Source organism: Mus caroli, chromosome 12 (genome assembly GCF_900094665.2).
Source record: "Mus caroli chromosome 12, CAROLI_EIJ_v1.1, whole genome shotgun sequence".
Lineage (NCBI taxonomy): Eukaryota > Metazoa > Chordata > Mammalia > Rodentia > Muridae > Mus > Mus caroli.
In genome coordinates this window covers 93,544,021-93,560,615 of record NC_034581.1, presented here as the reverse complement: position 1 = coordinate 93,560,615, position 16,595 = coordinate 93,544,021, and the positions used below count along the sequence as shown (strand labels likewise).

The 16,595-nt window shown below is 41.5% G+C and overlaps 1 protein-coding gene across 2 annotated transcripts in view; it reads right to left on the bottom strand.

Moving 5' to 3' along the window:
• Ttc8 (tetratricopeptide repeat domain 8) overlaps window positions 1–16,595 on the bottom strand; it is a 61,303-nt gene that overhangs the window by 31,030 nt on the left and 13,678 nt on the right. Inside the window, exons 2-7 of one of the 2 annotated variants that reach the window (XM_029484921.1) lie at window positions 14,959–14,988; window positions 9,785–9,905; window positions 8,628–8,691; window positions 8,373–8,532; window positions 8,080–8,169; window positions 5,357–5,401 (exon numbers count right to left, since the gene is read on the bottom strand). In XM_029484921.1, coding sequence (XP_029340781.1) covers window positions 5,357–5,401; window positions 8,080–8,169; window positions 8,373–8,532; window positions 8,628–8,691; window positions 9,785–9,905; window positions 14,959–14,988 — 510 coding nt within the window. The remainder of the gene's footprint in view (window positions 1–5,356; window positions 5,402–8,079; window positions 8,170–8,372; window positions 8,533–8,627; window positions 8,692–9,784; window positions 9,906–14,958; window positions 14,989–16,595) is intronic. The other variant, XM_021178803.2, reaches the window with a different exon arrangement.

Below are 16,595 nucleotides of genomic sequence, written 5' to 3'. Positions count from 1 at the left end.
CTGGGATTAAAGGTGTGTGCCACCACCGCCCCGCGTGATGTTATTTATTCTTAACATTGAAAATGCAACTTCATAGTACTCTTAATTGCTCTAGCATTCTCCCTATTATCAGAAAGAAAAAATGTCTGACCCGCATGTCACTTTAGGTTTGTCAATAATGCTCCCCAAATAGGAGGACAGAGACAGAAATATAGTTGTCACATCAAAGATCAATTTCACTTTCTTAACGTTTAAATGCCGCTTCACAGTTCTTGATATTTACGTATAATGTCCCCTGTATTTATGCAAAATACTTTCTTTTGAAAAATTGGAAGGTCATCCAAAGTAGTGCATATAAAATAGGTCTGGTTTCATTAGGAGGGTAAAAAAATACAAAAATAAAAACTGAACCGCCCCTCCATTTGCTTTACAGTCAAAGTTGCAAAATATATAAAAGGTTTATTTTTTTAAAAAAATGCCCGGTTTGTGCTCATTATCTAAATCCTTTTGGAAAATAACATTTGCGATAGAATCTAAAATGGCATTTTAATGTTAGCGTCTGATCCACAGAGTACCATGCGTACATGTGTGCACATGTGTGTGTGTGTGTGTGTGAGAGAGAGAGAGAGAGAGAGAGAGAGAGAGAGAGAGCACATGCGGGCTAGTGGGCAGAGAACACGTGCAGGCATCTGTCCTTGGCATTCCTCCAGTCAATCATAGGATCAATGCAAGAGCTTTGGCAACTATTTGTCTAAGGAATATAGCCTGTCATCTTGTGAGTACAAACAGAAAAGGAAACTTCTTACTTTTCAGGGAGTAAAAACAAAACAAGCTACCGCCTTAAGTGTTCCATACTAGAGCGACAAGCAGTGAATATAATGAGGGCCCAATTACAAGCATCTGATTTTACCGAGATACTTAATTTATAGCTAATATAAACCAAACGTTGCTATTCAACCAGGAAACGTATGAAAAGCTTGAGAAAACAATAGAAATGAGGCCTACTCTCCACCAGTGCTGCGAGCCAAGTTGAGTGGCTGATGACTGTGAGCGCTCAACAGGACACATGGGATGAAGGAGTCTTAAAGCTATTCTCAAGAAACACATCCAAGAAAGTCTTAAGTACATGTGTGCATGTATTTACCTACACTTTTATTTGCCATTATGAATGGGTACTTTTTGATTTAACATTATATAAAAACAAACATTTGCAATTTTTATGATTTTTGGAAATTATTATTTTAATGGATACACAAAAAGTCCATCCTGCCGTTTGTTATAACTTATCAAATTTGTTCTCTAGTATTAAGCATTTATATTGTTTTTCAATTATTTTTGCTACTATATCTATAATAATCATGTCAAACACAGCTACATTTCCTGACTTTTATGAGAGCTGAAAGCAAAAAACAAGTCACGCAAATGTGTTGATTGCTATCTGCTTCCCGTTATCATACCATTTTGTAAATTGCACCCTTTGCAATGTTATCTATGACTTGTAATAATTTACAACACTCTCCCTAAACATTCTAAAGTCTTTTCTTTTACATTTCTTACCAACAAGAAAATACATCTCTACTGCACCTGCTTCCTGCTATTTCCTCCAAACCGTCTGTCACAGGGTCATTTCTATGTTCATAAGAAGCCCTCTAAGGGCTGGGGAGGTGACTCTGGGTAAGTCTCTTCTGACCAAGCATGAGGACTGGGAGTTTAGATCCTCAGAATCCACTGTGTGTGTGTGTGTGTGTGTGTGTGTGTGTGTGTGTACAGGGCAGGGAAGCAGAGTGGGGAGCAAAGACAGTGTGATGGTTTGTATATTCTTGCACCAGGGAGTGGCACCATTTGGAAGTGTGGCTTTGTTGGAATAGGTGTGACCTGGTTGGAGTGGGTATGTCACTGTGGGTGTGGGCTTAATATTCTCACTCTAGGTGCCTGGAAGTCAGTCTTCCACTAGCAGCCTTTGGATGAAGACATAGAACTCTCAGCTCCTCCTGCACCATGCCTCCCTGGATACTGCCATGCTCCCACCTTGATGATAATGGACTGAACCTCTGAACCTGTAAGCCAGCCCCAATTAAATGTTGTTGTTTTTTTATAAGACTTGCCTTGGTCATGGTGTTTGTTCACAGCAGTAAAACCCTAACTAAGACAGACAGGGAGCCCTCTTAGTTCCCTAGACTAGCTAGAAGGGCAAGCTCCAGGCTCAGTGAGAGAGTCTGCCTCAATCCAAGGTACACTGTGATTGAGAAAGATGCTTGACAGCAATGGCAGGCTTCCATGTGTAAGCACACACATAGATACATGCATGTGTGCCCATATACATATGAACATACACAAAAGTGAGAAATTGTCTGGTTCTTATATACAATTCCTATATAGTGAGTAGAAGGGGAAAATATACCTATAGGGTGATTTTAAATATTGTTTGTCATATCAAAAAAAAGATTATCTGAACTTTTAGAAAGCTTTTTTCTGGCATATATGTAGTATGTATATGCATGTTCATACGTATATGGGAGCATACATGTATCTATGTTAGGTTGGACTTGACAGCAAGCCCCCAGTAATCTGCCCATCTCCACTGCCCCAGCACAGGGATACAAGAGCGTGCCACCATGACCAACAACTGCATGAGAGTTCTGAGGACTAAACCCAGGGTCTCATGCCTGTAAGACAAGCACTTTACTGAGCCATCTCCCTAGCTCTAATTCAAACTCTAATTACCAGGCAACCCCATGTGTAACAGAATGTCTCCAAACAAGCTTCCTCAGTTGTCACTTAGTGACTCAAAAAGATCTACTGCAAAGTCTTCCTACCTGTTCAGCATTGCTTGTTTTGAGTATATTGAGACATTACTCATGAACATAATCTTATTAAATTTATAAATAGAAACTCTGGTTCCCAGTAAGATTTTGCATCATTTTCTGTTCCCGAGATGTACTTAAAGGCCATTTTGTAATTTTTTTTTCTCTTAAATCACTAACTTCTTCTAATGAACTACCTTCCCTGATGAGGTTGTTACATGGAACTCAAGCTTTCAAATGTTGCCAAGGGTCCTCAACTCTATTTCCTACATTTGAATAACATTTTCTAATGTTTCTATAATTTCAGAATATATTGTATAGCAGTAGTTCCCAGTCTCCATTGAATACTGGCATTGCTTGTGGGGTTCTTAATAGCAGCCGAGTCACAGCCTCCTCTGGAGATTCTGATTTTGGAAGCGTAGCACAGACCCACACATCCATTGCTATTAAATAACACAGGTAATTAGGAAAGAGAGGCCCTTTTGAATTTCTATTTCTAGGCCAATGTGAATGTAATCTGCTTGACATAAATATAAAGAGCTAAGACTTGGGTTGGCCTGCCTTCCTCTGCTCTGGATTTTAGGACTGACACAGTGGCTGGCACGCTCAGTAAATGAATTAATCTTCAAACAAAAACAAATAAACAAAAAAAAAAATTCCCAAGGGTATAAAGCCAGACATGATGGCTTGCACCTGTAACCCGAGGACTTGGCAGTAGAGGCAGGAGGAGTGAGGGTCTAAGGCAGCATATGCAGGAGGACTGAGGATCTAAGGCCGCAGAGGCAGGAGGACTGAGGGTCTAAGGCCAGTCTGGGCTATACAATGAGATCCTGTTTTGTACAAAAACAAAACCTTTTAAAACCAGCTTTGTGACAATTTAGTAATTAGAGATTTGCTCATCATCTGTAAATGGAGTAGGATTCAAGCAGTATTATATATCGTCCCACAGAAAATCTCTATGAGCTGTATAGTAAGTGAAACTACTGGCTTCTGTTTACAGAAACACACATGGTTTCTTGACAGGCTGACCTTAGGCTCCTCTGGTCCCTGTGTGATCGATCACACACCTGACTTCTCCATCACAGGTGAGCCATTCTTCTCCATACCCAGCCTAGGCTCTTAGATGCATAAACACACCCTACTCCTCAGAGCATGCAATGATGTCTCCACATAGAGAGCCTTCTGCTACTTAGAACACAAACCTCTTTGAGTCAGTATGCAGCTTTATAAAGTGATGAGCTGCCCTCACATCCTGTGCCTGCAAGCAAAGCTACGGTCCTCTCGGCATGCTTGGATGGCAGCTTTGACGTCTGTCTCCTTCCTTTGTCCACAATACCAAGTCTGTCATCAAGTTCAGTCACTTCTTTACACTGTCTCTTTGGTGCTCTCATTTTGAAAGATGAGTCTTCCTCAGCACTCATGCCATCCTCTGTTCAGGGTCTCTTCATTTCTTTTGTCTCGTCTCCATGAAACCCTGCTCACTGCAGGCATGGACTCTACTCCCTTGGCTACCTTCAGTTTGGCAACAGACTCTTGTTTTTGTCCTTCACCTGTAACCTGACTCTGTAGCTAAGAATAGTGTCAAACTCATGACTCTCCTGCTTCGGCCTCTCGAGTGCTGTAGTCACGGATGTGCACCTCCGCACCCAGGGACCGTTTCCATCAATTTTATTTCCCCCGTGCCAATGGACAGCTTCCAGAAGCGAGTGCAGTATCATGTTTTCATTAGCTCTCCCCAGACACTGAAGTGTGCCTGGCACACAGAAGAAAACAACGGAGGAAAGTTTTTTCCTGAATACCTGGCATGTGTTTTTCCTGGACTAATAAGAAAATGGGAATGGGGGGAACTGAGCAGTGGTGGTGCACATCTTTCATCCCAGCACTCTGGAGGCAGAGCCAGGGAGATCTCTGAGTTTGAAGTCCTGTCTACAGAGCAACTTTCAGGACAGCTAGGGCTATACAGAAAAAGCCTATCTTGAGAAGCCAAAAAAAAAAAAAAAAAAGTATAGGATTGACTTCATTTGACTTAAACAACTTTGTGAGATTTATTCTCATTTACATAGAGCTTATATAAACTGAAACAAATTTGGAAAGCCACATGCAAATAACCTTAAACTTCATTACTGAGAAGTTACCATGAAAGTTACCGACTATTGGTAAAGCTAGGTGGTGAGTATCGGAGGCTCTTTATATTATTCTTTCTACTTCTGTGTATTTAAAACCTTCAGGGGCAAGAGGAGCAGAAGAAGGCAGAAAGGCATGCTGGTAAGCTGCGGTCTGAAGAAGGATGGACCAGTAATACTATTAGCATAAAGAATGCATTTTAACTGGCATTTGGTATTCTCAGTTATCTTACCCTCTAACAGGAGCCGCATAATCTATAAACCAGGCATAATAATTCTTATAATTTCTATATTTATACAAATGTCTTCACTGAAACTGAAGCTTTCAGTTCCTCCAATTTTTAATAATTCCATTTGTTTTTAAGGAAAGAAAATAGAACATTCCAAAACCTGAAGCCCCGAAGTCTAGAGAATAACAATGAGAGGAAATAACGTGAATGCATCACTTACCATCTTAACATCATTTTCATGGTGGAAAATATATTCAAATAAAGCCTGGGAAGGGAAAATGTCAAAGCGCACTCAGTTTTATCTGCACAGTTATTGTTATATGAAAACTCAAAACTTAGTTGACTCAAAAGCCCAGGATATTCTAAAGTGGTAGAAACTGGTAAGTAACAAGTGTGACTGTCATTTGTCATAATAACCCATTTTAAAATTCTCCAACTCATAATGGACACTTTTTGTACACATAATAAACTGGGAAGTTCAAAGAGATGAACTTTTTTTCTTCGTGTTATATATATCATTTTATTAGAACAAGACAGAATAAATTACTTATTTCCTGAATATAATTGTCACCAATGTTTCACCAAGTTTACATACTCTATATTGTAAAGATTATTACTTAATTTTGACACATGAGAAATTGGGTATTCCTTTTGAAATGACATGGAATATAATTAAGTAGAATTTTCTGCTTAATTTTTGTTTGTTTGTTAGTTTGTTTGGCTTTTTTGTTGTTTTTTTGCGGGTTTGTGGTTTTTTTGTTTGTTTTTTTTTTTGGTTTGGTTGCTTGGCTTTGGTTTTTTTCGAGACAATTTTTCTCTGTGTAGCCCTGGCTGTCCTAGAACTCACTTTGTAGACCAGGCTAGCCTTGAACCCAGAAATTTGCCTGCCTGCCTCTGCCTCCCCAGTGCTGGCACGTGCCACCATCGCCCAGATTATAGATTAATTTTTCAAGCCATCCCCTCAGGTGTCTGTCTGTCTTTTTGTTTGTTTGGTTTTATTCACTTTTATATCTCCTCCTTCCTGTGTGACTTATTCCAAGCTATTTCCCCAAGGGATTTGTGGTTTTGTTTTATTTCATTTTTCTTTTAGGGGCTGTGTATAAATACATGGAAGCCAGTCAGAGAACAACATCAGCTGCTGCTGCTAATCAAGCACACATTTGTGCGTGTGTTCGTGCCTGGCGGCAGGGGTGGGACAGGGTGGGTTGGGGAGGGAAGGCCTGTTTGCACATGGAGGCCAGAGGAAAGCATCGGGAGTTCTGCACTGTCACTCTGTCAGTTCCTCTGAACAGAGTCTCCTCTCCTTGAACTTGGGGCTCATGTTTTTCTTGACTAAGATGGAAGCCACCAAGCCCTGGCCACCCTCCTGTCCCCATGCACCTCAGAACGGCAGTTAGGTGTGTGAGTGGGACACCTAGCTTATTCTGCCGGTGCTGGATCTAAATTCCACTCCTCGTGGCTTGCAGCAAGTAGTCTTAGCCACTGTGTCATCTCTCCAGCCCACCCTGTGTTTTAGGACAGAGTCTCACTGGCCTGGGGCTCACTGACTGGTTAGGTGCTGGTCAACCAGCCACATAGCCTAGTTGCATTTCTGTGGATGTGGCAATATATCCTGACAAAAAGCAAGTTAGGAAGGAAAGGCATTTATTTAACTTACATTTTAAGGTTAAGTGCATCATTGCAGGAAAGTGGGGGCACAAACTAAAAACATTGGATTCATAATCAAGAATGGAGAAAAAGATAAAACACATGGATCCTTGCTTGCTCTCAGCAAGATATCTCCTCTCTTAAGACTGTTGAGGATGCTATGCCTAAGGAATGGTGCTGCCCATAATGGGCTGGTTGGGTCTTCCTACATCAATGAACAAGTCAAGCAAACCCATAAAGATATGACCACAGTCAACCTGATCTAAATAATTCCTCATTACGACTCTCTTCTATGAGATTCTAAATTTTGCCTAGCTGATAATTAAAACTAACCACCATACCACCATACCCAGTTTTTTTAAAAAAAAAACATTATTTATCTGTTTGTTTGTTTACTTATGTGTGCACAAACGCATGCATGTATACATACATACACATGAATGTCACAGCACAAATGAAAAGGTCAGAGGATAACCTAGGGAAGTCATTTCTCTCCTTCTACCATGTGGGTCCAGGGAACTGAGTCCAGGTCATCAATGTTGCTGGCATGCAGCTGTTCCCACTGAGCCGTCTGACTGGTCCATAGTCAGCATTTTTATGTTATCCCTGCGAGCAAACTCAGACCGCTGTCCTTGTGAAGCAAGCACTTTGCCAACTGAGCAGTGTCTCCTAAGGCCTCCCACGCCCTAGTTCTTCATATTGGAAAAGACCTGAACGGCTTCCATTACATTTTTCTAATTTCTCTAGTTTCCTTTTCTTCTTTCCACTCTCCTTGGCTCTGCTTCTTTATCCACCTGCTCTCTCAGCCCCTAATTTCCTCTTTAATTTAAGGGAATATGCTGAGTGATGAGAATGTTTAAGGTAGTTGCTATGTTGGCTGCTGTCTGGTTGAGTAATACTGAGAGCCTACTTAATTACTAACTATGCATACATATATTTTCCATCTTTTTGACAGTCCTTAAATCACACAAGAATTGAAAATGATTTTTCTAGAAACAGTCCAAGCTGAAAAACAAACATATACACATGCAGACAGTGTCAAGCTTCGTTCTACAAAGATGATACTGCCTCTCTGCGTTCTGTGTGGTACAATTATTATTGTTATCCAGGGGGAAAGATTGCCTATAATAAATATGTATGTACTTACTTCTGGTCAACTGTACTTAATTCAAGACAAAAAGAATTGTTACATGTTACACTAACTGAAATCTCTTTACATGTGACACTAACACTGTTTTGACATCTATCATTTCTTGTATCATTACTTCATAACTTAGAATCTTTTGAAGCACATACCTTTGCCAACTTAGGTTTCTGGGAATATTTTGTTAAATTCAGTCTAGATAAATTTATAAATGGTCCATCGGGACTTGTAAGCATGGAAGCCTGAGAGAGAAAAGAAAGAACAAGAAACTGAAAACCTTGTCTTGGAACATAGAGTTTCGTATGCATGAAGATTATAATGGATTATAGAAATTATAAAGCAACAGAATTACTTCAAAATTTCCATCTAATTTTCTACTACAATACTAGAGAAGCATAAAGTTACTTGGGTAATACGAGGTTCTGGGAAAGTTGACAGAACTTACAGTCCCCAGTCTGACGAATCTTCCAGATGAGCTAGTGATAGGTCGTGCTGTGTAGGCAGTTCTGGGTGTTCTGATGGCCTGTTCCATTGTACCTGGTCTTCCACTCTGTGTGCTGGGCCGAAGGAAACCTGTTATGGGTCTTCCAGCTTGAGTGATTGGCCTGTGGAGATCAACAGTTGTTATAACACAAACAAGATCAATTAAGGATATGGTCTGGTCAGGATTTGAAAACAGGAATGAAACTACAATACAGACCTGACAGCTTGAGTCGGTCCTCCTGTTTGGTTAGTGCCAGGGAGCTTCAAAGATGTGCCAGGGCCTACAAGATGGGATGATAATCAATTTATGTATTACTTATGAATCTTTAGAAACTCTTAGTGATCTAATTTTCAGACTTGTGCTGGCCTGGGAAAGAAGACATCACTAATAGGAAACGCATTGAGGAAATGTGACTGAGACTCAGCTTCAGTGAGATTTTACTGCTCTACTTTGTGGCCGGAACCTGGGAGCGTGGGGAGACTAAAGTCCCACGCACTAGCCAACTTTATTCAGAGCATCAGACAGTTTATACTCAGGATAAGAAGAATCACATGAGTAAGATGTTCAACCACAAGGATAAGCCACACGTGTTTCTCCTTAGAGGCATATAAATAACGTCAGCGGACGCAGACTCACTCCTATGCGCTATCCCTGGGAGGAGCGTGAAAACACATTCAAACAACAATGCTGTGTTTGAAGAAACTGAGGTCAGCAGACTCTTGTCCTGTTTCCTTGGTGTTTTCTCACAAGCACTTGGAGTTCTAACATGACTCCATTCTTGACTGTGATCCAGCAAGTGAGCACATATAACGGGATGTGTGCTAGCTTCTTCACAAGGAGTCTATAAGGCACGTTTAGTGTAGTACAAGCCATTTACTGGAGGCTCAAGGAATTAACAGGTCATTCTTTTTTTTTTTTTTTTTNCACTCACTTTGTAGACCAGGCTGGCCTCGAACTCAGAAATCCGCCTGCCTCTGCCTCCCGAGTGCTGGGATTAAAGGCGTGCGCCACCACGCCCAGCTAACAGGTCATTCTATTAGCAGAGCATGCACTAAGATTCAAAACTAGCACACCTTAAGAGTTTAAATCAATGGATCTAGACCCAAAAGTTAATTATTTTTCATACAGATATCTCCAAGCAAAAGGTTATGTCTAGAGTTTATATATTTTAGCAAGCCAACAAGGAAAAGAAGATCTTAACAACTAATAAATTACCAGCAAGCCACCATATATTATGGCCATTCTCTGATACTACTCATATCATGACCCTGACTTGGACTCTAAGGCAGTCTCATATGTGCTTATAAAAATTATAAAAGGTATGTGCACACATATTCGTCTTTCACGGTCTATGTCTCCTTTCGCTGACTTACGTGGGACCTGAGCAATAGCGTTTTCATCCAGAATCATTTCAGCAATTCCTTCCTGATCCACATCAATCTCATCTAGGTACACCATCTCTGTCAGCGCCCGCGCTTTCAAAATCCACGCCGCCTAAAAACGCACGGAAAAACAAGATTCGGTCAAATAACAGTAGGGATCTTCCACAGTTGACCAAGCCCAGACCTGCTTGTTAGTATACTCTGCAGTCTGCTTCAGGACCCTGATGTCAAGGAAGTCCTCCCAGGTCTCCAACCCTCCGACATCCTCTCGACTTCCTTACCGTCTTCCCTGTATGCTTCTGATCTTCTACACTGACCATATTTGACAAATACTGTGATCATCTTGGCATGTGTACACAAGCATTTCAGCCTTGTGCGCTCCTGAAATTTCTAGACCTTTAGTTTTTTTATACATAATTGGGAGTTCAGGAAATGTAGGTTGACTTAAGCTAAGATCCAATAGCTAAGATTTCTCTGGAGTTCCAGTCACTACTCCAGCCCTGTAATTCTGTGGTACGGTCAGGAGAGAGCCTGCTGAAGAGAATGGAGAAGGAAAGGTAACTAAAGGATCTAATCCAAAGTCATCACTGGCTTTGCTGGAGCCCAAGGAGGGCATCGTGAAGGTGAACACATTTAACTTTCCTGTCAAACACATGAAATTGCTTTCCTGAAAAACTTGTCCTCTCTGCTTTTTTTCCAGAATAAAAGCCAAGAGTGATGAGGCTCAGTGTCCCTTGCACAATCTGAGAAGCATGCAGGTCTGGAAGTGGCAGTGTAGACCTAACTCTACAGCCTACAAGCAATGGAGACAGGGAAGTCTGGGGGAGGGACAGAGGCTCCGTACGCCAGGAATCTGGGTATAAAGAAGGCTGAATGAAGCCAAGGGAGCCAAAGCAGAAAAAGGTGAGAGCCAAAGAAAGTCTGCAAAGTCCTGACGAATACCCAACTTTATCCAGTTGGTCTGTTTATTGAAGACCTCAGGCTAGCTCTGGGTAGGAAACAAGATCACAACATGGATCCTAACACACCATCATCTAATGGATTAAATCACGAAGCACAGCAGTGTGTGCTAAAAAAAAAAAAAAATAGGTTTGTTAGAACTGTTGAAAAAAAGGGAAGAGAAATAAGGAAGGAAGGAGGGAAGGAGGGAAACAGAAAGGCAGGCCAGGACAGTGGTGTATGTCTACAAACCCAACCCTTGTGAGTTCCCCGTGACTACACAGCAAGTTCAAGCCCATAATACAAAATGTTGTCTTGAAACAGTGATTATAGTAATACTAATAATGAAGGCTTCAGCTCTGTGGCCAGAAAAAAAGTGGCTCACAATGTGTTTGGAAACTCACAATAAGTTGTTGCTATGCTGGAGAATTTGTCTAGACCAAGAGACCAGTCAGAGGGCACATGTGCCCAGTGAGATTTAGGAATTTCCATTCTGACACCGAGGAGCCAATAAAGTTTATGGGTCGTGATTTGGAATAACTTAAATCTTTCTCAGCCAGTCTGCTTCCCTCCCTGACCTACCCAAACCCCCACCCCCAGTTTATGTAGCCCAGGATGGCCTTGAACTCTAGACCCCCTGATTTAGCCTTCCGGGTGCTGGAATTATAGGCATGCACACCATATTCATATTAAATCAAACTTTTTAAAAGCCAGGTTTTTATACTAGGTATCATTTACAGACTTAGCCATTAAACACCTATGAAGATATTTTAACTAGTTTTGAGTTGTTACTATTTTACTGTCCACTCTGTTTTGCTAGCCATCTAGCTCCCTACTAACCTCTCAGTGTTACGAGGATGTAAATTTTCTATGCTGAGCTAATCAAACGTAGGGAAGCGAATCCATCATTCTTCCCTGCCCCCAGTAAATAGATAAAGTACATCAGAAGTCAGGTAGGAACATCGACTTTTTTATTCTCTATGAATTCAGTCTTTATAAAAGATCCGACCGTGTTGATTTTATGCCTCAGATTGCTTTTCATGTAGGTCTACGAAAGCTTTTGTGAGTTTGCACCAGAAAAGCCATTGAGTTCTCCGAGGTTAGCAGGCCGTTCTACGGAAGGCTGGACGATAATGCTGGATGAAATGCAGATAATGAAGGCCTGGCTCAGGAAATTTAAAGTGAAGTTTAAGTCAGTTCAAATATTCTTATCAGGGCTGTTTGTGTGATACATTTGGATTCCGAATCTGTGGAATGGAAAACCTCGTGTTAGTGGGACAATATATGTTGGTCATCTGAGGCTGAAAAATCAGTTGTGGTTAATATGAGAAGAACAGCACCATGGAGATGAAATCTTCTGAGACCCAGACGCTGTGGTCCATGGAAGGCAAAGGCTGCATCCCAGACTTGGTAACGTGGAACCTTACACATCGTCCTGGTTTTAAAGGCTTGAAGGGGTTATAGAAAGAATATGAGATTGGCACTGTATGGCAGGACGCGGGTCTCCCCGAGGAGAGGCTTTGTGAAGATGCAGCCTCAGTCTGCAGTGGAGGCCCGTGGTGTGCAGCCTATAAGAAAAGCTGTGTGTGCTAGTTAGTGGTGGCAAAGCTACAGAGGCGGGGTTGCCGAAGACCTCTGCAGCCCTGAAGATCATGAGTGAATTCTGGGTGATGGGCACTGAGTGATTTATACCATTGGGAGTTGGCTTTTACTTTAATCTGTTTGTTACCATATCCTGGTTCCTTCCTCCGTCTTAGAATAAGGAACCGTATGTTACAGTCAATAGACTTTGAAATTTTGAAAGAAACTGTAGAGACTTTGAAAGTTTTAAAGTACTGTGGCATTTTTAAAGTTAAGCTGTGTTTTATATTGTGATATTAACATGAGATTTTGGGATAGATAAGAAAGACAGGTTATGGTTGGACATTGATATGCTTGTGTTTATTCTCTTCTTAAGCTGATAAAGGGTGAACTGTGATTATTATCGGCCTATGGGCATGTCTGGGGAGGCATTTTCTTGATTAATAATTAATATGGGCACCTAGCACCCTATATGCAGTGCCTTCCCTGGGCAGGTGGTCCTGGGCTGTATAAAAAGCAATTGAGCAAACCATAGAGAACAAGCCAGTGAGTAGCATCCCTCCATGGCCTCTGCTCCAGATCCTGCCTGCAGGTTCCTGTCCTGAGTTCCTGCCTTGGTTCCCATCAATGATGAACTGTGAATTTAAAGTGTAAGATGAAATAAGCCCCGTCCTCCCCAAGTTCATTTTGGTTATGGTGTTTATCTCAGCATCAGATACCAAACTAGAACACAAACTCAAACCATTATTGGATTTAAATTTTTAGAAAAATCAATCTTCCTGATTTTTTTTATGTCCTAACAAAAAAGTGACCTTGAAAAATCGCATAACACTGCTTGATTATACAGCAGAGTATGTTCAAAAAAATCACTCCTAGCAATGTGAACAGTTCTTGAGATTTTAATGAAAACAGCAGATGGGGCTTTGGCTTAAAAAAAAAAATTTTTTTTGGGAAATAAGCCGAATATGTTTTATAGTCCTAAAATCCTCTGTATATTAAAAAAAAAAAAGGAAGCATGATCAAGCACACACACAGTAATCTCTAATTTTCCCTTAAATCTGAATAAAACTACAAATTTATTTTATATGCTATGTCCAGCTTTTTTTTTTAAAGTTGCTTATATCCATGACTATATCTGTATTACAAATTCTATAACCAGTTTCTCCCCATCTAAGTGAGAGGTCACCATGCTGGTTTATTTCCCTGCGATTCTTAGACAACTTCAAATGACTCATGTTGGCCATAGTCACTTTCTCTCAGACCCTCCCCTCCTGACTTTATGTTCTCTTCTCTTTTCCTCGTCCATGCTGCACGAGTCCATCCACTGGAGCACAGCCAACCTACCAGGGGCCACCTAGTCTATTCCTCTGCTGAGATAAATCTCTAAAGCACTGTTCTCCAGGCACAGGCCTGTCAGCTGACATCAAGAAAGTGCTGACTTATGTGTTCAACCTTTTATAAGGTGAACCCAATTTCACTCAACTAGCTGGGAAAAAAATGTGTCTGTACTATTCTCTTCTTAATGTAATAAGAATAAGTAATGCAAGGCCAACAGGTGAAGGCATGTGAGAAATAGTTTTTGATTAATATAGTAAGTCAACCAAGAGAATAATCTTTCTGATATAGTTTTGGTTATCACAAAACTATCAAAAACTGATAGTGTCACTTGACAGTCTGCCTGTAAAATGAAATTCTAGGCACAATATATTATGTTGTTATTGTGAGGCCTTTTTAGAGTTTGGTTATGAGCTATCTCCAAATGTTTGTGTATAGAAGAAGTCTTCTCTCCAGCTAGTGGCACTACTGAGAGATGACCACATCACAAGGGTATTAATCTCATCAATAGATTACTCCACAATGTCTTCATGGCTGGACTATTAGGACTCATTTACATACTACTGCTAGCACTGTATCTCATTTAGCAGGGCAAATGTGCATAGCAATATCTAAGCTTTCTGACTTGCTACTGTCTGTACCTCATCTTTCTCCAGACTCAATAGGAACCTTCTGGACTAAAAACTTCTCTGGTTAGTTATTATCCTCTACAGCTAGTTCCTAAACCAAATCTCCTCTGTTCCAGGGCTTCCGTCTGACTCAGTCTCTTGTTTCTTACCTAGTTGGCCACTCTCTGTGTCATTGCTAACCAACTAGTTACGGCAATCTGTCCACTCTTCCTTCCTTCCTTCCTTCCTTCCTTCTTCACTGAGACAGCTTTGTCTTCCCTGATGGAGCCCAAGTCAGTTAGAAAGCGAGCAATGTGGGACCAATGTAGTCAAACACTGCTGCTGTCCAGCACAGTTTTGCAGGTACTTGTGGCTCTGCTGACAGCCCAGCTCCCTCTAAAGTCTGATACTGCTATGATATGCTGTTTCTTCTTCTCCCCATCCTAGCCAATCTTGGCAACCGTTACTGAAGCCCCAAGCCTCAGTAAGCAGTTCACACTAGTTCTACAAGGCTGGTCATGTAGATAAAAGCTTTAGGGATATGAAAGTTTATTTACACAATAAAGAACAGAACAGCTGGTAGATGCAGCTAAGTTTCTAATACTATGAGCGGATATGCAGCACATTTTTCAGTCTTCAGTAGCAAATAAGCGACAGCAACTAAGCTACTCTCTAAGCCATAGTTTGCAGCTAACTTTTTACCTGAGACACTGGCAAATCGGGAGCTGGTTCCTGGAGAGCGTTAAGAAAGTTGTAAACATTTTTAAGACATGCAATTTCTGAAGACAAAAGTCTTAATGAGTATTATTCAATAAAAATCCAAATAGTAAATGTATGTGTGCACATGTGTAGCATATGCATGGGTGTGGCTCATTTTGCCAGTGCACATGGCAGGAGGAGAAAGGTCAACTCTGAATATCTTCCTTAATGGCTCTTCATCGACTTTTCGAGACAAGGTCTCTCACTCAACCTAGAGTTTGCAAGTCAGCTAGCGTGGCTGGTTAACAAGCCCTGTCTCTGCCCACGACCTAGTGCTGGGGTTACCCACATATACTGCCTCAGCAAGCCTTTACTGCATGAGGATTCGAATGCAGGTCTTCATGCTTGCATGGGGAGTACTCTAGCCATGTCCCCAGACCTGCAGGGAGTAGCTGTAATCTTCCAGAAGTGCCCTCAGAGGTTCATAAAACATAATATACACAGAAAAATGCTACTTTCTGTTGTCAGAAAATTCTCCTTAATCTTATTCAGAATATCAAAAAAAAAGGTCTCTCAATAACTTGTTTAAAGAAGTCACTACAAAGCCCATGAGATGGCTGAGTGAGTGTGTAAGGCATTTGCCAACAAGCCATTTGGGATGGGGTCCAAGACTAAATACAGAGGCAAAGGAGAGAGCCAGCTGAGCCCTGACATTCTCCTTTCTCTGATTCTTTAGTGCCACAGATTAAATAACCCTGCCATCACATCTTCTCTGCCATGGTGGACTGCCTTCCTCTGAACCATGGACCAAAATAAACCATTGTCCCGCTTAGTTGCTCCTGGTTAGTACTTGGTACCGGCAATGAGAACGAAGTGACCAACACAGTCCTACAAAAGTTTCAGTGACCCAAGAGCACTTTCTTGCCAGCTTACTGGGGATTTAAATTTTCCTAAGCTCTAGAGATGACAAGGCAGGCTGAGGAGTAACTAAGGCTCAGATGAGAGGCGAGATGTTCATCCAGCTATGCACCAGCACCCGGGTTCCTGACTAGAACTTCAAGAAGTAAAAAACTAAAGCAAGTTCATAATAGCTACAGGGCAGGATCCATACAGCGCTGAGTGGGAAAGACCAACAACTGGCAAGTGCAGACAGTGTTTTTGTTGTTGTTGTTTGTTTGTTTGTTTTGGTTTTTTCTGGTTTTTGTTTTTCGAGGCAGGGTTTCTCTGTGTAGCCGTGGCTGACCTGGAACTCACTCTGTAGACCAGGCTGGCCTTGAACTCAGAAATCTGCCTGCCTCCGCCTCCCAAGTGCTGGGATTAAAGGCGTGCGCCACCGCCGCCTGGCCAGACAGTGTTTGACAAGGAGAAGCAAGCAGCTAACGGAAAAAGAAGCCAAAACACAGTGCCAAGGCTGCATAATTGTTATTCTCCCAACAGTAGTTAGATTCCTCCAGTGGCCCAAACAGGAGCCACCAATTCAAGCCTCATGGGGCTCTGCTCACTGACAAAGGACTTTGTGATCTTGAAAGAGTTAATTACTGGACACCTGAACTCTCCATGAACTCTTCAGCTCAGAGTTCTCTTACCCCTCCCATCCAGAGATAGTTCCCGGAGCACTCCTGAACTTTTTACCCCAAGGT